This window comes from Gymnogyps californianus, chromosome 14 (genome assembly GCF_018139145.2).
Source record: "Gymnogyps californianus isolate 813 chromosome 14, ASM1813914v2, whole genome shotgun sequence".
Classification (NCBI taxonomy): domain Eukaryota; kingdom Metazoa; phylum Chordata; class Aves; order Accipitriformes; family Cathartidae; genus Gymnogyps; species Gymnogyps californianus.
In genome coordinates this window covers 15,822,221-15,847,115 of record NC_059484.1, presented here as the reverse complement: position 1 = coordinate 15,847,115, position 24,895 = coordinate 15,822,221, and the positions used below count along the sequence as shown (strand labels likewise).

General features: G+C 41.9%; 2 protein-coding genes across 2 annotated transcripts in view; one reads left to right on the top strand and one right to left on the bottom strand.

Annotated features, from left to right (window-relative positions):
- Window positions 1-24,895, top strand: part of RUFY1 (RUN and FYVE domain containing 1) — a 205,585-nt gene that overhangs the window by 26,850 nt on the left and 153,840 nt on the right. The window lies entirely within an intron of this gene.
- ADAMTS2 (ADAM metallopeptidase with thrombospondin type 1 motif 2) overlaps window positions 1-24,895 on the bottom strand; it is a 191,091-nt gene that overhangs the window by 101,770 nt on the left and 64,426 nt on the right. Inside the window, exon 3 of the mRNA XM_050905562.1 lies at window positions 18,156-18,315. Coding sequence (XP_050761519.1) covers window positions 18,156-18,315 — 160 coding nt within the window. The remainder of the gene's footprint in view (window positions 1-18,155; window positions 18,316-24,895) is intronic.

The following is a 24,895-nucleotide window of genomic DNA, read 5'->3' as shown; positions in this document are numbered from 1 at the left end:
CATTACTTGGAAAATTCAAACTACATTTCACTCCTGCTTTGATAAGAATGGTTATAAAATCAAAGTAGGCTCTGATTTTGGCCAAATTTGTTGTATTTTTCCAGAGGGGGAAAAAAAACAAAACCAGAAACAGAAAAAAAGAAGATATACCTTTGTGGGTGGCCTCCTGCAAAACTGGCAAAAGAAACTCACTGCTTTCCAGTTTCACTTCTATATTCAGACATGTTTGCATAACTTTTGCATTTGGAAAGGATCTTTCATATTTCAGGGGAAGATGGTTCTAGTAAGGAAAAAATCTTTACCCAATAACAAGTTCCTTTTGTATTCATTTTTAGCTTAGCAAAGAAAGCTTCATCTTGTTCAACAACACAATCCAAAAACCACTGAAACTTGATTCTTATCAAACACAATCCTAACAAAGCTCTTGAGAACAGTACATCCTTGAGACTAAGGTTTTGACATTAGTTTGTTCATCCAGGTTTCCTCCTACTTCTGCTCTTTATCTTCCCAGAAATTTTGCCCAGGTGGAATTAGAGAACACTGGCTGTTTGTCTCGCATTTCTAGATGTCCAGATGTCTGAGCTGGTGTTTTGGACCACTCCTCCACGGAAGAACACTGGTCATGAGGTAACCAACTCCATAAGTGCAAAAAACCTAGTGCAGCTGCAAGGTACTGGAAACAAGTGAGCCACACACATACCCAGTAAATTTGAGATGTCCTTCAGCGCTATCTCACATGTGCAGAGCATGCTCTAAAATTTCCCAAGCACACGCAGCAAGCAGGACGCAACTGGTACGTACTGGGTTTACAGTGTGTAGGTGGACCGACCAGTGGTGCAGGACATGCACACAGAGTCCCACACATCTTGCATATTAAGTCCCACACAACTTGGACACTGCAGATTCACTGTGGTCAAAGCACACACAGATCTTTGTTTGGAAAATTCTGGACAGAATTACGACACCCAGGGCCTAACAGATTTGTCCAAGTCCTATTACAATGCATCAAAAATCAGGTGACACTGAAATTCTTCGTGAAACTCGAACATTTAGCCATAAGGATATAGACTTCTTGCAAGATACAGCTAAATCAGCAAAGAACAACACTTCAGATTGGAAGGCAGATTGGAAGAATCGAGTATCTTGACACTGCTTAATTAAGCTATGCTGCTTTTCACACCAGGACTGCCAGCAGAAGGCAAAACATATTGCAAGCATACACTTCTCTCTACAACCAGACACTAAATGGCACTCCTTCTTTGCTTCCTCACTCTGCTATGTGCCATTCCACCTTGCCTACCAACCATCCTGGCAGGGAACCGTTGTGCACTGAGCGTGCACCAGAGCTGCTCTTCCCCAGGAATAAGGTGAGTTATGCTGCTGTTCTCACCCAGTCTGCCCAGGAGCCGACGGAGCCCCTCAGTCAGCAGGGACAGGGCACTACGTATCTATATTCTAAGCAGGAAAGTTTTCTCCTGGCAAAGGGCAAGAGCACCGAGCAACGAAAGCACCTGCAGCAGTGGTGTGTGTCTTTAGACCCCTCTGCAAAGGGAGAGCAGATCCCAGCCTGGATTTGCACAGCAGCCCCCTCTTCCAGCCCGAGCTCGGCACTTCCAAGGGAAGGAAATTCACCCTGAGCTCTTGGCAGCGTTTCTGAAACATTCTGTTAATCACTTTGCGGTTTTTAAGAGCAAAAAGTGAAATGAAATTAAGTCCAAGGGCTTACCCTGACTTTGTCATTAAGGCGACTGTGAGAGGGAGAAACAAGAGGAGAGCAGCTAACGGGTATACAGAGGTCAGACCAGGAGCTTCAAAGCGTGTAGGTGCCTTACTGATTCTCCCTTCAGATCCTGAAACCAATAAAACTACCTTCTTGAGATCCTTTCTATAGAGATAAAATAAAATGAGAGCAGCAAAGGCCTCATGCAACATGACATCTTGGTATACAGGGGTCAAAATACTGAGGGGGTATGCCTGGTTCCTTGAAAAATGTGGATGAGAAGCCTGAAAGATACTAGGATTATCCGGGAAAGATGGAAATCACCAAGACATCACCTGGAGACCTAAATTAGACCAATTAAATGTTGTTAAAAAAAAAAGTGGCTCAGCTGGATGAGACAAAAAGAGAGGAACTGGAAGAACAAACCAGTAACAACAGAGCTGAGGCATAAAAATTTTAGACTTCTTACAGTTACACTGTAGAGTTGAAATAGTTTTGGTGAACTGAAGAAACATATAGAAGAACAGCCCAATGCTAATTCAATCAATTATTGAAATCAGTTGAGCAGTTTTCAGAAAATTGGAGCAGAATGATGAGAAGAAGGTACTGCTACATGAACACAAAGCAGTGATTTTTGGAAAGTACTATGGGAAAGGAAGGGAGGGCACTATGTATGTCCTGCAAATGGGATTAAAAACAAAGTATGAATGGAATAATGAGATTAAGCACAGTGAAGTGCATATCCCAAAAGAGAGCTGTACAAAGAAAATTCAGAAAATCATTTAATCAGAAAGCACCAGAAGGAATGGAGGCGCAATTACTACTGACAGAGCTTAACAAAATTACATCCCAGCTAGGAACGCATCTGTAACAAACACTGGAGGAAGGCGTACCTGACCAGGTGATAGGAAGAAAGACTGCACTCATTAAAAAGAAAAAGGAGCAGCTTGCACTGAAATCCTAAGACATATAACTTGGTCGCTTATGATCTGGAAGCTTCTTATCAGATTCATTAACAACAAATTGGTTGAACTGGTTGAAACTAATGATGTGTTTCTTGACATGAGGAAGGGTATCGACACAGCGTAAGTGGGGAGAAAAAAAATCACCTCATGGTGGCTGCGCTGCTGAAGGGAGAAAAAGACTGTGCCTGAATTCTGAGCAAATTACGTGAATGTGTGTGACATTGTCACAAGCCTGTGTGCTAAGTGGTGAAAGCACATCTGTTGCAACTGTAAAATAGCACATAAAAGCATACAATCTATGCAAGCAATACAGTGGAAAAACAGTAAAAGATGTTGCTGTCTCTCAACAGACATAAAAGGGGTGTCAGAGAGTGAGGAACCTTATGGTATGGCTTCATTAGGAATACCTGGGTCCATTCCATCACATCCATAGATACATTCCGTCATTAGGAATACACAAGTCATATTCTCAATGCTCAATTCTTAACGTAACTTCAAGTTACAGATTAGTTTCAGTGTGTCCAAATGAATCTAAAAGTAAATCATGAAACCCAGAAGGTACAAAATTAATCAAAACAGAAGCAGACAAAGACACTTTGCAATTCAGACAAATTCAGCCACCCAGTTTCCCACAGCCTTGCACTGGGTCTGCCCCCACTAAACTCACTGGGAACTTTTCCATTACAATCAGTGTGAACGGGATCAAGTGGATGGCTTGGCTGAACCCTATCCACTTGCCAACCAGTAATTTATTATTACCAAGTCAGTTCCCAGAAAATGCATTCGTATAAGGTCTGTGAGAATTAGCTATCACATAATATGCGTTGCCTACAGGGATTCTGAAAGAGACACTGTAAATTATTTGGCGGGAGTACAGTTCCATCTCACATTGCAAAGACTCCGAGCTCTCCTTTAAAAACTTTAAAAAATTAAAAAGAAATAATCTTAAGGCAGAAATGTGGCCCTTTAGCTAACGGATTCTTTCTCCCAGAGATTCTTGGAAATGCCCCTGCCATCACTTCAGAGACAATCAGGCTTTCCAGTTGTCTGACCTGAGACTCATAAGGACTGCAAATCCTACTAGTGCAATCAGTCTTATCTGCTGCAAATCTTCAGAGCTTAGACGCACCAGTTTTCTTGCAAGGAACGCTCTGCCCTTTGCGTGTGCTTTCCAGCAGGGTTTCAGCAGCACAGAAGACCATTTAATTCTCTTTAGGACATCTGATAAGAGGGTCCCAAATGGAACAGTATGCAATCAGTTATTGTGGACCAGTGAACACTTCCACATAGATCTAAAGCTTAACTAATTTGGGCCGTGCACCCTTCCCACCCACATCCTACCGTCATCGCCAACAGCCAGTGTAACAGTAGCATGAAGGCAGCCAGGTGAGGCTCTCTTGAAGTCTGTTAGCACCTCTAATAAAAGCATGATAGGAATTACTACAACATTTTTACAATCATCCCACCTCTATCACACATCCAGCCACAAATACAAACCAGATCCACAGCCAAAAAATGGCAGAAACTAACCCCTTGGGGTTGTCACTTGCTGTTACTCACCATCAGTGGAGTCTTAAACAAAACTTCCCCTTAACTTTCAGCCCAGACTTTATTCTGAAGCCTGTGTTTTCTCATCTGCATTTTGTTGCTATGCTGTTGCCCATACATTTTGCAGCACACTGATAGATTTTGCCAGTCTTCCAAAAATATTCTGTTTCAGTAATTTATGACCTGCAGGTCAATATCTGAAATGCTACAATGGGTTACCATGGAAATGTCAATACCATCCATTTCTCTACACACACGTAATTGGGATATCCAAGAAAAATACCTGGAAATTTAGAAATTATATTCAAGTCATCTTACCGTGACTCAAAATCAGATTTTCCCCCTTTGTTGTACTTTACACTGGAGATTGAGCAGCATTTTAGGGCTGCCTAGGACATTTAATACCCCTAGCCAGAGTCTTTGGGCTGCCTTTTTCTAACCATTTCATAGTTTAACAAGTCTCCAGAGGCTCTGCTTGAAGAAAAACAAAGCAAAAAATACTTCAGCTTGCAAGTAGAATATAAAGTTAAAATGTATGATTTTCAGCCTGCTCTTTAGTCAGCACTTTCGTAAGAGGGATTGGGAAAATGCTAAGTTGAACTGGCAGGAAGAATGGCCAGCAAGGCTGTGTACAAGGATTCAAGCCCAGGTTTAATCTATGGCTTTAGACAATACATCGTATTAAGCTCAGATCCCTGAAAGAACGGATTCCCCAATTCCCATTAAATCCATTTTTTGATGTATTGAAAAAAAATCTGCTTTAAAAGCCACCTACAAATATATTCAAGCCCCAGATACCTGGGGTTTGGTATACCCACTTTCAACGTGAATAAATGTGTACGAGAGCACTGAGACGCAGAGAAGATCTCTGTAAAATGGGAACCAAACTTCTGCCCTACTCCACAGGGAGAAACGCATGCACGACTGCGATGTGTTCGTTACTATATATAACAGTATCTCTCTAAAAAAGGAAAACCCTAGAAAGAAAGAAACCCAGTAGGATGAATGAACTCTGAACACTATGCTATAGTGAAGCTCAATTAGACAAACAGGATTGCTGCCCACTCAGCAACAACAAAACACAGCTCTTAAGATGCAATTCTCATTGCCTGTTAATTTCATATATATTAATAGTCAGTCAAGGGCAATTTCTCATGTCACTATTTAGTTATTGTTGCTACCAGTCATACCAGATGCTTTCCCATGAAGTGACCTGGGTTTGCTGACCTATGGAAGAATGACGTTTCCAAAACGTCACCACTTCCCACATCCAAAGACCCATTCAAAACCCCACATCACTTAAACCACACTGCCAATTTATTCCGAAGATACTTCAGAAAAGATCAGATGGAGAAACCAAACAATGGTTCATATTTCTTTAGGAGTTTAAAAAAAAAATCCCTATACTACCAATGTAAATTTTCTCTGCTGACTTCCCCGCTAAGCGTGCGAGGTGGTTTTTGAAGGGAGGCGCAGGGATGGGCGTTTCGGAGGCAGCTGCTTCAGGCATAAAACATTTCTCGGTGTCTCTCACCATTAACAGTCAGCAAGCACCTTCAGCAACTGTAATACGCCTCCACATGTACAAGAGGAAAAAAGATCTCCTTGACAGGTAAGCAGATGTGGTCACAAAGTGCCCAGATACCTGACAAGGTTGTAAGTTTAAAAAATTCCCACAAGTAGCAGTTCATAGAAACCACTATTAGGCTTTTCTTTTCAGGTTACTTTTAGGACTAAGCACGTCTTATGTGCAACTTGTTCTTTGGATAAAAGAATCCTTCCTCAAATGTTCTGTAAATAATCACTCCAATTTTTAAAAAGCTATGATTGTTTCTTAAAATATTAGGGTTACTGGCAAAAAAAAAAAAATCCCTGTCTCTTTTAAAATTGACAGTCTGTAGTGGCCAAACCCTGCAAAATGGAGCAAAGCCCAAGGAAATGAATTTTGTTCCAGGGACAACTGTCTGAAGCCCAGCAGTGCTAAAGAAAGCGATCCTTAGCACTGCGAGGCTTCTGCAGCATGACAGCCTCCAAGCGGGCCAGCAGCGAGGGACTGCGGAGGCTGAGCCGCCAAGGACTGCTGCTCCTAACTCCTCCCTTCTACTTGGTCCTTCAGGATTTCTGGCCGCCTTTCCTCACACACACATCAGGCAGCACTGCCAAGGGCTGCTGAGAAACTTTCTCTGAAGAACTACCTACCTGTGGAACTGTCAGCTCTGGAGTTGAAATAAAACCAATCCCTAACCCCCTCGCCATCCAGATTGTGATTAATAATTTTTCCCCTTGAAAGCACTACACATTGACGGGCAGCCGAGCCGTGCCAGATGGTCCAAGCACACACAGAGAGCTGGAACAAGTAAGTGACTGCACAAAAACTCACAGATAAAAGCAAGAGCAAAGATGCATACCAGGCTTTTAATCAAAGAACCTGCTGAAAAATAAAGTACACAGTATTTAACCCATTAACAAGCACTGCAGTTCCCCGAGCCGCGCAACATCGCATAGTAAAAGAGGAACCTCTTGGTCTGCAAGAGACTTCACCCTTTGCACAGGGATGGGATAAGTGGACAACAGGAACTGGGTGCCACTCTCTGTGAGGGTCTCTTTCGAGACACGCAGCCAGCAGAGAGCAGGGTCTCCACGGGCGTTGAGGAAAGCAATGCAATGATCCAGTTGCCTGCCTTGGCGTTGCTGGACCATCCAATAGCCCCCAGCTGGTGACCGCATCCCTTTCAGCAACGTGGCTCAGAGAGCAACAGCTGGCAAAGGGACTGCGTGGCCGGCGAGAGAGAGAAGGACTAGCCTGTCATTAGCATAGTGTTAGATTGGTTTAAACCAATTACCAAACCATGCCCTTGTTCTTATTATGACAGTAGAGTTTCAGCAATAGAGTATCAGGCTGCAGGTCTGTGCAGGCAGTGTTGCAGGGTTCGAACTAGGCAAGAGCATCACACCACGTCTGGGATGTGATGGTAAGTCAGTGAAGCAGCTAGGGGCTACTGCTCCCGTGGGGGCCTTTAACAGAAGTGGTTCAAATCCAAGAAGGCACCGCTGTATTAACTATATAATCATTGTTTGGCTTAAGAGTACATCATGGTCCCAGTCAGTCCTGCATACAGAACATTTTAATTTTTAATATGCAAATGTTAGGTAAGACGACTCCTGAGGTTTATATTCAAATGAGCAAATACAATTAAATTCAAACTATTACCAGCAAATATGCATGTGGGACTTTGTGCCATACACAGTTTGAGACAAAATATTTTGAAAAATACTTATAAATCATTTGTAACATGATAATTTAGAAAACTCAGCGTTTGCACTCATAGTTTGCAGTAACATAGTTTCTGCTACTGCTTTATCCCACTTATCCCACTGTTTCAAAACAGTGTTTCTGCTCTATAGAAAAGCACAAATTTTCAAGAAGAAATTAATTTACTACTGTACCAAAGTGCAGATTCAAAGCAACTGAAATCAGAAATTTTACTGGTTTTTTTTCCTGGGCTAAGATCCTCTTGCCTTTTATAATTTCAGGAAAGCACAGGGGAAAGGAGACTTGCACTAGCTGAAATGAAAGTTAGCGCTGCTGTTGCTTACTTTTCAAGTGAAAAGTATTTTTACCTAAAAAGTCCAGGCAGCCCCAAGCATTGCTTAGGGAATTCAAAACACAGAGAACACAAATAAATAAGCAAGAATCACAAAAGGGCTACAGAAAGTTATTACGCAACATAGGCTCTAACTATAAACCAAGGCTTTGTAGACCAGGCACCTAACTCATACCAACCACCGGGTTACTGCAGGTGTACTCCCCAGCCTCCTGCAGAGCGTAACACATGCTTTGCTAAAGCGTAAGCATCAAAGAAGCATGTGCTTCCCTGCTCATCACTGCACCAGCACACACCAGGGGAAGAATCAGGCCCGAAGACCTGCATTGCCCTCTCACCCTAGCTACAAAAGGCAGGTGAAATGCTCTGTATCCTCTCCCTCCAGCCAGTTCACCCAGCAGGTAGTAGTGGCAACCAGCAGTTGTGGCTTCCCCAGCACCACTGCGCCTCACCGAGCCGCATGGGACCTGAGATTGCAACAGGGAAGGGAGGCAGGACAAGCAGTGATGGCTATACTGGGAGATGGGTTTAGGGCACTGGAAAGAACAGCCTTTAAAAGGGAACAGTGTGTAACGCAGTGATTAAATGCATTATATCATCACCTATGATATAGAAAGTCAGCTAAAGAAAACTGTCCTTTAGCTCAGGCATTAGCTACCTGGGCTTTTGCTTTGAAAATGCCCAATAACGACCATCTACACGGCACCAGCTCTGAGGCACTGAAGTACTCTCCCTTTAACCAGCACTGAGCTCATGAGCAATAAACGCGTTTGCTTGTAGGGATATGCTTGGTGTACAGTAACCACCATGAATTCAATTAGTGCAGAGAAAGACCAAGCGATTTATTTCTCATTCTCCAGCTCGGTCGCACTACTATAAATGCAGTGACCCTTCCATTGCCCTTTCTGCAAGCACCGAGATACCAGCAGCACACAGACTTCTTCAGTGGCTGGCCACCAAGGAGCAGATTTCACACAGCTGAAAACAGTCAGAATCAGCTGGAATACATTTTTAATCCTTGGACCACTTCACAAGGCCTCACATGTGGCTCTTCTGTTGCAAGAAATGACAGAAATTTAGATGTTTGAAGGATATCCATCTCCCTTGCAACTCTGGGCTTGCCCATTGCTTTCATTTGATGACGCTTGGAGCTTTTAGCCTGATCACACCACTTTATCATCATTATCATGGACAGCAGACAAGATTTATGCCACTTTTAGTCAGAAAACATTTTCAACAGAAAATGTTTATCGGCATTTTCTACTAGAGCTTATTTTAGGGACGCATACCAGATGCCATTTTGCGTATTGTTATTAAACACAGAGTTTGAATCCCATGGTACAAAACAGCAAACACTACATGCTACCCATATTTTTGAATTCTCAGTTCCAGAATCCATTTCCTAAACAGAGATATGGGCTGCAGAACACTTTCAGTTTGTCAGGACAGAATATTAAGGTCTTTCTGTGAACAAGTTTCTCCCTCTTTGTGCCTGGCAGAGACATCAGAACCCGCTGGATCATTGCCATCCTCTGTCTTTCGCAGCAGGTTGGACAACATGAACACAGCTTGTAAATAAACAAACCCCAATAGGATGACACTTCGCAGAAAAACTCACCAGTAAATGTGAAACTGCAAAAACCATGTGGGTGTGCACATACATTTTCATAAGCAAAAACTCCTCACATGCCTGTGGGCGGCTGCCCACTCACACATGCAAGCACTCGCACGGGCTCCGAAGGCAAGGTTTGACTTATGAACTGCTGCTCCAATGAACTCTGCTCTTACACTGGGCTATTACCAGCAAGAAACAGGATCAGCTTTCAGCAAAAACAAGGTTTATGTTACTCTTGTCCAAAAGGCAAATATTTTGTTCTCTCTTTCCTCCCAGGAGACTGAGAGGCTAAATTCATTAAGGATTATGAGATCAATGGATAGTATAAGGAAGAATAAAAACAAACCTTAATGAAATCTGTTGTAAAATGTTTTGTCTCTATAAATGTATCTATAAACAAACAAGTGTTGACTAAATGTAAACATAAACAAACAAGTGATTAATCAAGCTTAGTTTCACACACCCCTAGTGCTGAATTAATTGATAGAAGAATGTGAAAAATAAGATGAGCACTTTCCCCAAGCTTTCATCAGACCTTCTCACAAAAATGTTGCCGGAGTATTTGTATGAGAACTGGAAACTGTTGTTTTATAGACCAATATCAGCTTTATTATCATTTTGTTATATTTAGCAACATTTGGTAATATTCAACTCCAGCTGTAAGCTGTTCACAACAATCACTTAGGAGAGCCTTATCATAGTGTTTGAATTTAGTAGACAGGCTAAAATGAACTCATCAGTTAGGAATGAAATTGATTTTATTTTTACATTAGCTAATGATACAAGCAAATCAGTGATATTTAAATAAGCACAAATAATTAAGTTGTTCACCTTTAATTCATGCATATCTGAATGGAAGTCACGCTCTGGTAACTTGCCTCATAACCAAAACAGGAACCCACCTCCATTCGGAATAAAAAACATTTAGCCTAAGGTACATATCTGAATCCCACTGAAATCAATTTGACTTAAGTACCTGCTCAAAGTTAAGCATGCACTTAAGTGTTTCCTTGAAGACTACATGGATCTCAAACTACCTAATGAGAAAGGCAGGAACAAATACAGAAACTGAGCTTCTAAACATACTATTATTATGTTCCTGTATTCCACATGTAGCGACAGTTTATTACAGGAATGACTGCAGTTTTGTGGAGTGTATGGGAGAGGGAGATGACAGCTCAGCGCCAGGAATCCGTAGCGGAGCCGGCCCATGCAGCAGCTCTCTGCTCCAGCCTCTCCCTGCTCCCTGTCCCAGCCGCAGCATCGCCGTGCGGCACAGCGTTCTGCATCGCTCCGTGCCGCCCCACCAACTTTTACTTACGTACAAGAGGATTTATGTCACTGGTGAAACAAAATGGTGCTGCAGTGACTACAGATTTGATGTCACGAAGAAATAATAATGAGAAAGTATTTAATGAACGTTCAAGTGTTCTGAAAGCGATTTTTAGCATCTGGAAAAAGGAGATGTTTAAAAGCAAAAATCCTTTGAAGATGCAATATACTTTCCAAAGCACTCGAAAATTCAAAAAAGCCCACTGTAAAAGTAGCCCACACAGCTTTACTGTGGTCCTGATACCCATGCGCATCACCATGCATCTTTATTTACATGAGCACTTCCTTTCCCCTCCAAAAAAACACAGCAAAAAAAGCATTTAAAAAAAAGTTCAATTAATTTCATAATAATTTTATTTCCAGGCAAAAGAAAACTGACTGTCCCAGAAGCACTGGAAGGGTTGACTTTTTACCTGAGACCATTCTGTTGCCCAGCTAAGGCCACCCGCTGGGGAGGTCTATGGTAGAAAATTCCATCAACTCTGGAAAAAAGAGGCTATTCCTTGTATTTCACACCAAGCAGATGTAAGAGCATTGTTCATTAGCCTTCACCTAACCATCCCAGATGATTTATTGCACTGTTATAAAAATAGAAACCTTTAGATTTATCCTAAAGTTTCATATTAAAATTGCTGCAAGGGTCTTATTCGCCTGTGCTAGCAAAGAACTGCTTCATCAGCTGCGCCTATGGTGGGGAAAGGTGACATCCAATGGCCTAATGCCACTCTCTGGAGACTTGTTTTTTCATGAGTGCATCACCTTGCTTCTTATTCAAAAGTTGATTCGCAACTGAATTCTCAATCTTTCTCTTCCCAGAAAAGCCCCATGAATCTGCAATGTGAAATTCAGAGAAAACCCAAGACAGGAAAGAAAGACAGAAGTATTCAGCATGCACAGATGATGTAGGAAGGAGACAAAAAATATTGTCATCAGTGCCTTACTGACTGCGACATAAGGGAACAGTAATTAATCAGCAGAAGTACACGCTGAGAGGAAATATTGATTGAATTTGGAGAAACTTCAGTTTCCTGAAGGAACTGTTCCCCTGCAAAGGTAACGAGGAAAGTTTCTGTAAATTAGAATGGCAACCAGCCAGCCTGCAGCCAATCTGAGCATCGTTTCAGGCAATCCAGAAAAATATACACCAGATGCATGTTGGTTTCTGAAAAGTAATTTAAATACATTAGTAAATCAATGGCATTGACAGTTTGATGGACTATGATGGAGGAGTCTTCCTCTGAAATATCATCTTTAAAACCTGCAAAGCTCTGGCAACCAAGTTGTTACAACTTTATCATATTTTTAACTTTTTCATCTTTTCCAACAACTTCTAGTGTTCGGTTGTTTCAGCTTAAATCAACATGGATTTCCCTCCTCCTGCATTGGCCCCCAACCCCTCAGGACTCCCGAACGTCCCATCAGTATGAGGAGGAGGAAAGGCTTTTGTCCTTTTGCATCGTGGAGGGGCAGGAGATGTCAGTAACAGGAGTGAGAAGCAGCTCTGCTCTGACAAGGTTTGGGTATCTGTCAGAAAGGAGCTGGTTGCCTCTATTGAGTAGAAGCAGCAACTTATTTCTGTCCTTTTACCTGACTGGTATGCATTTATGGCTGGGGGGATGTTAGCCACCCTCGACACGAAAAAAGGCAACAGTAGTAGAATTAAAAAAACATCAAGAAAACGATGGTTTTTGCCCCAAGAAGTACATCACGGGGTCACACAAAATGATCACATCTTTCTGCGCCAAGCCACCACCCCTCTGAAGGTCTGACCACAAGCAAACCCAAGTATTGCCATGGGAAGGGGTCACAAGTCTCCAGCAGAGGCTGTGAGTCTGTCCATCCCATCAGCCCAGAGTATATCCATGATGGGACTTGTGTCCAATTGGGTTTGGCCATTCCAAGGGATTTAATTAGCAGTTAAAGAAACAAAAATCTGCCTGGTTTAAGCACATTTGGAGAGTTACCTTGCTGTCTTCCTCAGTAATAAACTGTTCTTGGCTAAGGTCATCTTTCATCTGCACAGTAAATAAAACTGTCAACTATAGCTGAGTTTCTGTTTCTCATCAGTCAAGTAATACAATAAAACTCAGAGCAGCATATTTAGACAATGATTTTGAGAGAGAAGGCAAACCTTAAGGAAGTTTTAGCATAATCATTTCCTCTCAGCTGATCAACATAACAGACACAGTAATTTAGCTGGGGAAATGTGATATTAAAGCTTACAAGCCTGATAATCAGATTGTCTTTAGAGGCAAAAATCAAGCTGGCTTTCTAGACCTCACCATAACCATTAATTAAATACTTACCATCTCTTCACCTAAGATCTAAAGAATATTTAAGCAAAAACCCAGCAGTTTCAAGAAAAAACAACCTCCCCTAGCTTGCCTATTTAATTCTAGTTCCATCATGTAGGAAGTTTTACTGCTGTCAAGCAACATTTCTCATCTTTGTAAGAAGGAATTCAACTGGAAATATTAAAATATTTTCAACATGCTGCTTATTTTTATATAGAGGAAGATAAATTATTATATGCATGCAAGTAGTAAAAGCAGTTGCCAGAAAAAATAGGGTTTATTCCCACCATACCTGCAATACATCAACCACTACATGAAAATATTTCTCTTTCCAAAACAATTAGCCTAATTTGTAGTGAGCTCGCACAGACTTTCACAGTACTACTCTGCTGCAGATTATTACTTGCCTAAAATATGATGCTTACATTTTTCCAGCACATTAACAAATAGCATTGCTTGAGAGGGGAAAAACAGGTAGAAATATTACACCCTTTACTCTGTGATTCTCACAAACACCAGATAATCCTACACCAGTCAAAACACAATGATTCAGGCTGCCAAAACAAGTATTTACTTTTCCCAATATTCTGACAGCGTTCTACGTAAATGCAGAAGCAAACCTGGCACGGTCTGAAATCAGACTAGAGTTCTGCCACTCATTTCACGTCCGTTCTCTCCCGGCACATTCCACTTCTTAAAACCCAGCACGTCAGCAGAGCCTTCATAAAAGAAGATGCATACCTTGGGTCTCTCCAGGGCTTAGGAGGTTGTGTTTTTTGTTTGTTCATATTTTTTAAACAGACAGAATAAAATCCCAATTTCCCTTACTATAATATAAAAGATGGATAATAGCGTATGGAAAATGCTAGAAAAAAAACCTGCTGTCAGGTCCACCTCACCGTACCTGTTAGCACAATCTAGAATTTACTTCCACAGTTAGGAAAATGCAGGTTTTTTTTTTCTTTGTGCATGAATCCACCCTCACAACCAGACGATGGATCTTCCATTAGTCCTAGTTGTCTTTTGGGGAAGATCAGCTGCCCATCAGCTTCAGGGACCTCTCTCCTGCTGTCCTGCAGCTCTGTGCTGGAGCTCTCTGCCTGGGCAGCCATGGGGGTATAGCATGCATGTTGACTCGGGGTACTGAGATCTCCAACAAACCACCATCCAGAAGAACTGCATTTAGGAGACTATGTCCCCGTATAGATTCATTACGAGAATAACTAAAGTTAGAGCAACTTTGCCCCCAAAATCTCAAATGACTAAACAAGACCACCCGCTCAGGCAGCACACTGGGCACGAAGAGCTCTTCACTTCTGCGTGGAGACGGGAGGCGTGAAGAGCCCCCCTAGCACTGCACAGCCCCATGCCCTGCACTGCAGGAGGTCCCCTGTGCCCAGCTAGGATCTTCTGCTCCACAGACCCAGCCCCACTTCTCCAAGGGAGAACCTGGAGAGATTTCCCTAACAGCAGCATCCTAACGGACCCGCCAACTGTGGGAGTAAATCCCAAAGCCCTTGTGCCATGCAAGGTCCACCGTGACCACTGCCCAGTGCAAGCCCCAAGTCCTTCAAATGACAACTGACCCACCTAACTCCAAGTTCGTGGAGCTTTCAATTCCTTCACCTCCTGTTTCACTGGGGAGAGAACAGCTTGTCCTATTTCTGCGGAAAAGAGTGCCAGAGATAGGAATATTTATAAGGAATTTGTATCTATCTATCCAAACCCAAACATTCAAAAATCATGACTCACAATCCCCTCCCAAATCATGGGATTAAATTAACATATCATGGGATTTTGAAAGATGCTGTCTTAAAAATTATGGAATACTATATACTTTGTGTTACTCATTACTTTAAAATATTTACACAGTCAGAAACTACAAAGTTTTTATCAACAGTTAAAAGAACCAAAAGCTCACCTGGGGGGGGGGGGGGGGGGGGGGGGGGGGGGGGGGGGGATAAAAAAATCATTACATATTCATAAGATTCCTGGAGGCTGGACCTTGAAAAATAGTCCAAGTGTTACAATTCATCACATGTAAATTTATGGGAGTTGGCAACAATGCAGTTGTCTCCAGGGATGGTGGAAGAGGGGGAGTGCTCTTGGTTAACCTCTTTTTTTTTTTTTTTTTTTTAAATAGATACAGCTTGCTGAAAGTGCCCTACTAAGTATTTCCTAAATAAGCCCATTGATTAATTTAGAGCACTATGGAAACACGCAGCACAGCGTGCTTATCAACGCCCAGTCACTAAATATTTTGACGTTTGTTAACCAAAAGTAGATGCATTCTGTAAAAAGACAAACTGGAAAATAAAATTACAATTTTTCAAAGCATGTCCTTTCCATGCCTGTTGCCTAGAGCAAATCAGAGGTGGGAAGCCAGGTTTAATAAAAAGTAGAGGAGAACAGACCAGTTTTGGAGTGACCATTCACTTTTTTTGTTAAAGGCAAAGAGAATTTCATGGAAAAAACCCACCTGTACAGTATAGTGGGTTTTTTTCCAAAATAAAAACTAATCTTTAATCAATTTTACAAATCAAAAGATGGTAGATGGAAGGGAAGATTACTACTCTTAGCATTTTTTTCCTTATTTTAAAATTTGAAATATGAAAAAATCACAACCATTCCTACCTATCACCGACACCTGCTGTTCCAGACATGGTCAGTGCTATGTCTCAGCCTGGCCTGCACGAGTTCAGCCTTGCTTTTGCTTTTTAATCCCGCAGTGCTGGCTGATGACTATTATTACTTTGTGCCTTTGTACCAGAGCCTACAAACTTCAGCCCTTATGCGAGAGCACAGCGCAGGTGAGGTGCCAGACGCAGAAGTCTGGTGGCATCACACACCGCATGTAGCTTTGCGGCCAGTCACAGCGGGCAGCTGACGAGCGGCCCTGCCGTCAGCTCCACGAGAAGCCACGCAGCACGGCGCTGCATTTCAGAGAGGTGTTTTCAGATACTGCTGTCAGAGCCTTCCTCTAGCAGGTACCGCACGCCAATAACTGGAGCTGATCTATGATTTATGCTTTTCTGTGTACCAGACTCCTACTCCTGAGGAATATTTACCATCCAAAACCAAAAATACTGCCATAGGTGTGAATAAAATCAAATCTCTTTTGTTTAAGAGGAAACACAGTGACTGGCTGATATTTTCCAACGCTGCAATAATTTTATAAACATCTATTAACAAAGCAACTTCCATCCTATGATTCTGGGATTGTGGCACTCAGACTCCTGCGTCCCCCAGCTCTGCTCCAGAATGAGTACAAAGGCATCCAGAAGAGCCCAGCATAGCACTGCGTCAGTCACAAAATTCATGGGTCATTTTGATGGCCAAAGTGGAAAAAAAAGTTAGTTGAATGCTATTGCTTGCTTTCTTTTTTCTCCCCGTTCCAACTTGAACATTGAGAAATTTATATTGTTCACTTGGCCCTAATTTCAGTGCCTCATCTCTGTGACTATCTGTTCCCTCAAGTGGTTTCTGGGGATTACTATATGCAAGAGTAGCGTATAGAGTAGAATTTTTACAACATGTATGTCCTGGTTTCGGCTAGGACAGAGTTAATTTTCTTCCTAGTAGCTGGTATAGTGCTGTGTTTTGGATTTAGTAGGAAAAGAATGTTGATAACACACCGATGTTTTTAGTTGTTGCTAAGTAGTGTTTATACTAAGTCAAGGATTTTTCAGCTTCTCGTGCCCAGGCAGCAAGAAGGCTGGAGGGGCACAAGAAGCTGGGAGGGGACACCATCAGGACAGCTGACCCAAATTGGCCAAAGAGCTATTCCATACCATATGACATCATGCCCAGTATATAAACTGGGGGGAGTTAACTGGGAGGGGGGATCGCGGCTCGGGAACTAACTGGGCATCGGTCAACGAGTGGTGAGCAATTGCATTGTGCACCACTTACTTTGTATAGTTTAATTCTTTTAGTATTGCTATTGTCATATTATTATTATTATCATTATCATTGTTTTTCATTCCTTTCTGTCCTATTAAACTGTCTTTATCTCAACTCACGAGTTTTTTTTCCTGATTCTCTCCCCCATCCCAGGGGTGGGGGGGCAGTGAGCAAGCGGCTGCGTGGTGCTTAGCTGCCGGCTGGGGTTAAACCACGACAATGTACCATACTCTTTGTCTTTTGAAAATGAGTCCGGTGGCATAGTAGAGGGATGGGGATCACTGGGAAGATTTCTACAAAGGACAATCTAATACACTGCATTATACTTGAAAACATATTATACTGAAATAAGATAATACTAGGGTATGAGTGGCAAATAACTCTGCAGTTTGGTACACACATTTGGAACAAAAATGTAGCTATTTTGTTGTTTCCACTCAAACGACCCAGTTAATCTCAGTGTTAACATCAGCTGTCAAAACATCCCCTTACCAGATTTGCATCCCTTATTTATTCAGGAAAAAAGGTGCAACATCTGAGCAGTTACCAGAGAAATAGAAAATACTACACAGAACGGGTGTTTATGTTTAGCTCCTGTTATTCCATCACTGTCTATCACATACTTAGTACGTTAAATTCCACACTTGGAAACGCATAAGTAAATCACAAAAGTTTGTGTTCAATTGTGAAGATACCATTATTTCGCTGTCGGGATTAAATCCAGCCCAGCGAAGACACTGCCAATGAGAAGCCCATGTACCACGTCAGCCTTGGTGTCCTTGCTGCAGCCTTCCAACACGGCCTTTGCAAAGCCAGCACTGCTACCTGTCCCTAGCAGGCACAGGCACCTCTGCACTGCTGCTTCATCCACCATCCCCTTCTGCTCTGACCCGGGGACTCAGTGGGACGCACGACTTTATGCTGGCTATCTCCGGAGCGAAGGAAACCCTTTAAAGCATACACAGTTCCACCATCCTGGAGATGGTTTTGGCTGCTGCAATGCTTGCTTACCCCAGGTAAAGCGTTCAACTCCTTCCCTACCTTTTCAGCCACAGAGGGAGAACATCACATTTCCATTTTCAAGGATAAGAAAGCCAGAGATAGCAGATCACATTGGCTACATGCCTTCAGCTACACTTTATACATCAGCTGGCATTAACATCTCTGCCTTACCTTTATACAGGGTATCCGCCTTCTCAATAGGAAGCTGCTTCTTGGCAGCTGCTCTGCGATAGACCACGTGCGTTCTGCCTCCTCCCTCCTCCTCCTCCTGGGCCCCCTTCTCCAGAGGTTCAATGAAGAACTCATCCTTGTCTGTGCGAATCATGCCAGCCTGCAGCGACAGGGCAGAGATCGAACATTTTGCGTTACTGCACATACAGCAGACGTTGCGAGTAAACAGTTACAATATGCTTAAGCACACTTTAGTGCTCTCTAGAGAGCAATTAGGATGCAAAGAGGAAACCAGGTGAATTCTTTATTAGAGCAAAACGAAGCAACATTTCCCCAACTTGACAAGAAAGGACAAAAGGTACAACCCTGAACCAAAAGGACTTCTCCTCGAACCACATGAGCAAAGTACGGTTCTAAGAATCTGTCTAGGAAATACACTCCCCATTAGAAACCAGCTACAATGAAAGTTACTATGACCTTAGCTATCAGTCAGGCCCAGACCACTCCAGTGTTTACTATCCCTGCTAAATAAAGGATCAGTTCAGTGCCATAAGCTGGTCCTCATGTGCAGTGCAACAGTCAAAAAAAACCATAGAGTCACCCTTTCTGTTCAGAAGCAAGACAGAAAAGTACCACGGCTTACATGCAGGCAACTAAGCTTTGCGATTATTTCCCCCTTGACACAAAGGGTTCAGCTGACAAAACACTCTTCCAAGAATTAGCCACAACTAGTTAAAAAAAGGTGTCAGTAGTGCATTGCTAAGAAATAAAAACTTATTCAGACTGGACCAGATACCCTGGTATGAAAAAAAGACAAATTTGCACTTCTACAGAGCACCTCAAAGGAACATCACCCAAGCGATTCTCACTGTGTACAGGGGAAACCCTCATAAAGACTAAAAACTTTGAAAAGTCTCTTCATCATCTTCATGCAGGTGAAACAACTTGGGCACCTGGATCGCCTGCACTTGTCTCCTCTTGCAGTCCTGCCCTACTGCAGAAGGTCACAGCAGCCAGTAGCTGGCTTGCAGAGATGGTTGGCTCGAATCAGTTTTTCTGCATATGTTTGCGCATCTGTGTTTGAGAACTTAAACTAATGAACTCTTAGCTTGTAAGCAGGAAGTCTTACTATTAACGTGAAAGAAATTGTTTAGATTATTATTGAGAGAAGGCCCAAATCCAACCTTCAGAAGCTCCTTCATCACGCTCTTTCCCACTCTGCCCACTGATGACCCTGGAGTCACCGGACTTTCAGACTGGACAGAGGAGAACATCTCAACACTGTGACACACTTCATCTTGGTATCTGAGCTTCTGGGAACCTAAATCCTCTGCTGGGTGCAGCCCTACCTCAAGCTTCCAGGAGAACCAGTTTGGCTCCTTTGAACCCAGTATCCTCACTTGAAACAAGTATCTTCTAAACACTCTTATCATATCTCAGCACTAAAGTTCTCATACAACGCATATTTTTCTTCTACAAGCAGCAAACTATATTCCTACTGCTATAAATACAGTATGTTCTTCGGTTCCCTCCTTGGAAAAATGTCAGGTTCATTTGTCATGTCTTAACTTACATTAGGCAAGATTTCCAGTCCCAGATTTCATATATATAATGTATACAAAAACAGATTGAAGGGGAAGGATTAAAGAAGCAAAATTATATCGAAGCAATTTAAACTGATGCCATCCTGCCTGTATGGAGGAAACTGAATTTGAAATCCTGTCCTGTTTCTTCTTATCTAATTTAGATTCTACATCAGACACAAAAAAGGTGAGACAGGCTCAGCAGCTCAAGGAAGCTAAGACAACCAAGAAAATAAGTGCTGAACCCAGAGAGACAGCAACTGATCTTTTACTATAAAGAGGAATACATGAAAAATTCAGAATTGATGTTATTCTCCTTTTAATGTATATTTTAATTGTGTACACACACACTTCTTCTGGATATTAAATATTATATCCAGAAATTTTAAAGTCTTTTTATGGGAAATGCACAACTAAAGATCAAGAAGGAACAAGCATTTGCATGCTCAACTGCACAGAGTACGATGCACGTGCCATACATACACCCAGGAGAAATACACAGAGAGCTTGACTGCCATGTGAAAAAAATGTGATTTTGCTTTTTGCAAGCAAGCTACATGGTTGCGCACATGTTCATACGTATTTCTGGATTTATTAAACCTACTATTAACTAAGCAGCTACTGCCAGATCTCAGTTTATAATGCAGACCATACTTTAGGATCCTGGGGGAAATGCTGATGGGAGCTTGGAGGAATTTAGATCTTCTAAGAAAATTAACAAATAGGGAACTTCTACAATCAGTGGCTGAACTGATTAGACAGAAGAACAACTTTTATAGGTGAACTTTAGCTTCCAGGGCATGGTGGCCTTTTGGAAAAGAAAACATCTGGTCAGAGTGAAGATTCCCCTCTGAGAAGATGAAGGCGACGCCCTGGGACAGACTGTAAGACTAAACAAAAGAGATATTTGAATGCTGCTTCCCAAGACATAAAACCAGTGGTCAAACGCTGACGTTTCCTGCAGATCATTGTGCTTGGTGCTGGCCCTTCTGTGTGCAAGGGAATTCATGTGGCACTGAACACTGCCAAATAGCAGGTCATCCATCAGGTGCTCTTAGTCCACACTCTGCTTCTCGGATAGACATGACACCACGCTGTATATCCCCATGGCAGTATCCTCCCTAATTCTGTTGGAGTGTAGAAAGGAAGGAATTTAACCTTCAAACATGACTGAATATTTCTTTTCTCATTTTAATCTTGGACTAAAATAACTTTGTCTCTTACAGTGGAATTTCTCTTTTCCTTTAGTCCTGAGAAACATATCAATTATTGTTGGTCAGAATTATTATGAAAGAGTTAGTGTGTGCTTGAATTGTAAAAGAATTATACATTTTTATATATTGTATATCCTACACAGCCTCTGATGTAGCCAACATATTCTCATGAAATAAAGTAAGAAAAAAATGGCTGTTTAAGGCTTTAAGAAGAAAATTCATTTAGATGGCAAGGCAGAGTTCCTACAGCAATCCACAGTTCAAGCCGTCTGCCTAATAATATACCCATCGTTATAAATGATTCATTAAGAAATACGTGGGGCTCCTGAATGTCTCCACCACACACTTCCTTGCTGCTTTGAGTAAGACATTTAACCTCTTTACTTGCATTTCTCCACCTCTGAACCAGCATAACAACAGTCTTGCAGGATAATTACAAGGGCTGATTTGTTATTTTTTTTGCCAAGTGCTTCGAACATGAAAAGCTCAAGATGAATTGCCTAACGCATTTTTTCTGATACTACTCAGAACACCCTCAAAAAGCCACCATGAAAGGGAGATTGCTTTTAGTCATCAACTCAACATCAGTGTTTGCACACAGCCAAGCAAGCAACATGAAGGCATCGCTCCAGCAGCAGGGGTTTGCTTATGCCCTTCACCCATCAGTCCTGTTCTTATCCACAGACGCCATCACCCTTGTGCCAGCCTGTCATGCCAAGACAGCTGTCAGACAACCACCAAGTTTACGATGACAACAGAGATCATTGAAGTTGCTGCCATTTCCTGGAGAATGCCTCTGGATTACTACAACAGAAATGCCGTATTGTTTGAGCAACTCTTTGCCTTGCCTTTGACACAGGTTAGACTAGAAGGACTTCAGAAAATTCTTGGGCCATCATCTGGACATTTACTCCAGGGGATGCGAAAGCAGAAGTAAGCCTTTCAATTACCAGTTTCCCCAAGTTCTGAACAGAAGAACAATAGTTGCTTTCATGAACTAAGAGCTTAAAAGTAACTGCTAGCAACAGCATTTTTCTATCCTATACTGCTCATCGCCCATCCCGGGACTGCTGTACTTCTAGGAGTTCTGGATTAGCGGTGCCTCTCCATGGAAAGGACTTCCAATTCTGGAAAAAACACTGAGCTAACTGTTATCTCTTCCCCTCCTCTTCTGGGACTTTTAACTTGAAACTAAAGTGAATATGGGAATATTGCTAAATAACAATGGCAGCAGCAACTGTGTCCTGTGACTAATAAAAACATAAATTAATTGGAAAAGTGTTTGCCTTTGGAATGCACCGAACTGTAGCAAAGAGCCTATAATATCCCACTGTTACCCAAAGTGGGACATCCCCAGGCCTTCCTTCCAAAGGTTTTTAGATCCCAGCTGCAAATTACTCAAGTCAAGTACTGCTTAGCAATCATTAATATGCATTAAAGACTAGAGCAGAAGACACTTAATCAAAAGGAAACTGCAGTTCAGAGAATCAAAACCTCTGCTAAGGTTAGCAAGGTGGTTATTTAGAAGTGAAAGCCACACAGGAAAAAATTCACAAGGAAAGCAGAGAGTGACTGTCCTGTCTAATTAAGACAAGAATTACACTGATAAGCCACAAATGAGTCCATTGCAATACACAGGACTGGGAGTTTAGAGCTCCACTAATCTCTATTGTGGGTAACAGGGCTCCTGTGTGTCCCTGAAGACCTGCTTCCAAGACTTTCAAGGGCCACGGGATCTAAAGATACTGGCAATGGCCACATGGACCCTTCTCTACTACTCGAGCTCTTGGGGCTTTCTGCCCAAGGCAGTTACACCAGTCCCATCCACCATGATGGAGACCTCCTCTCCAGCCCAGGAGACCTGCCAAGAGTTTGCCAGCACACTGCAGAGCTCAGCTGAAAAGCAGGTCTCTTCTCTAGTCTCCTCAACATCCCCAACTCCTCTTGCATTTCTAAAGACATTCTTTAAAAGTCTAATTTGACAGAAAAACTGCCTGGCATATTTAGATCTACAGAAAACTCCAGGTTTTAGAGCATTAGCTCCTGTGGATAATTAAATGTCTCGCTGGCTCTGCACTTGGTGAGTGACTTAATTGTCTCCTCATTCCCATTCCCATCACAGCTCCCTGTTCTAGGCTGTAATGAAGTAACCCATCTAGCTGGTGTTTCAGGACTCCAGAGCCTCAGCCCATCCTGTAACCACAAGTTTAATTAATGTTCATTTTCTTCCTCATTAGTACAGCTTTACAAAGTTTCTCATTGCCATATAAAGGCAGATTTACTTTCCAATCTCCAAGCGCATGATACAGATAGGAAGCTAAAATTAAATGTGAACAAACCTGAAATTAATATAAAAAAAATCCAAGTGTCTGCTTAGTTAATTAAATCAGTAACCTACAAAAACAAAGCGTTTCAGAAACTCTTAGAAACAGTATTTCTGTAAATAGAGAGAGCTCTATTTTTTTTTACTATTTGATTCTGAAAAAGGTAACCAGCCACACAACATACCTGTGCATGAACAAATCCTAAATACAGTCCTGAATTTCAGGTGATTTTCTTGATACCAAAGGGAGGTTCAAACTATCTGATATTTAACCTCAGTGCCTGGGTTAGGAGCCTGCACTCCCTGCGATGTCAATGAAGCCTGCAGAGGGGAATTTGCAATATGGGATCCCCCCAACAATCAATTCAGAGAAGCAGAGAGAGATTTGCATTTTACTATGTAGTCGCAAAAAAACACTCTGTAGATGACTTGAAAGAGCAAATATTTATATTTGCAGGGCAGCATATTGGACAAGGTCTTATTCTATTTTTATAGCAATGTGCCTGTACCCTAAATACACAACTGCTATACATTTGACCAAAACTGGCACTAGTACAGCAGAGAATTTTAAAGCAAATTCCACATGTTATTTTTATTTATGATCCTTCTCTAGGTCTTAGAACCACAGGAACATGCTTTTTTCCAAACAGCAATAGATATGTCCTCCCAACACTGAAGTCAAGCACAGAAACATTAGTTCAATTACATTAGAATGGATCTGATGCACCAGGAGCTCCGATGACTGGGGCAAGATCACCCAGGAAGTCTGCGGCAAAACTAAGGACATAACATAGACCTTCCAAACTCATCCCTGCCCACACGGGATCTCCCAACATTTTCAGTTCTGCAATGTATTCATCCCCAGTCATACAGTACGCTGATTCAGGATCAGACTTGCTTGGCGTTTTATTTCCATTTAGCTTCATTCATATAGATAACAATGCAAAAAAAAAGCTTCTTATGTCATATTTGCATTTGATTCTTTGAGAACATGCCTCAAACTACTGAAGCATTGCAGAGGAAGAATAGTGCAGTGCTGCAAATTCATCTTTCTTTGCAGCGAATGGAGGTACTGAAGGAATTGTAGCAAACGGTTTGGAACATGTTGCCACTTATTGTGCTGTATGCTGCTGCTGCTGCCCTAAAGCTACACTGATTTATTCAGTCCCAGGCTGAATGGGGAAGAGGAGAGAAAGAAAGTTTTTAACTGAGCATATATATTTTTATTACTGTTAGTCTAAAGGAGTATTTTTCAGCTTTGTTTCAAGTCAGTTTGAAATTAAGTTGCTTTATTTTCACATATCCTCAAAAAATTAAGGGGAGAAATAATTATGTATACACATAGGAATTACATAGACAAACTGACAGAGAGGCAGAGCCTGCTGAGTAATCCTATGAAAGGTGCATGTTACTTAGGGCCCCTATTTATCCTCTGCAGAAGGGGGATAAGGTCACATTTTTAATGCACTTTGAGATCTACTAATGAAAAGCACCATACAAGAGCTACTCGTACTAAGAGTGCTTTCATGATAGGCTGCTTTCGTACAGTCCTTGTAGCTCAAGGGAGGATGGGTATCCATCCATTCATGCGTCTATACACTTCCACTGCTACCAAAAATA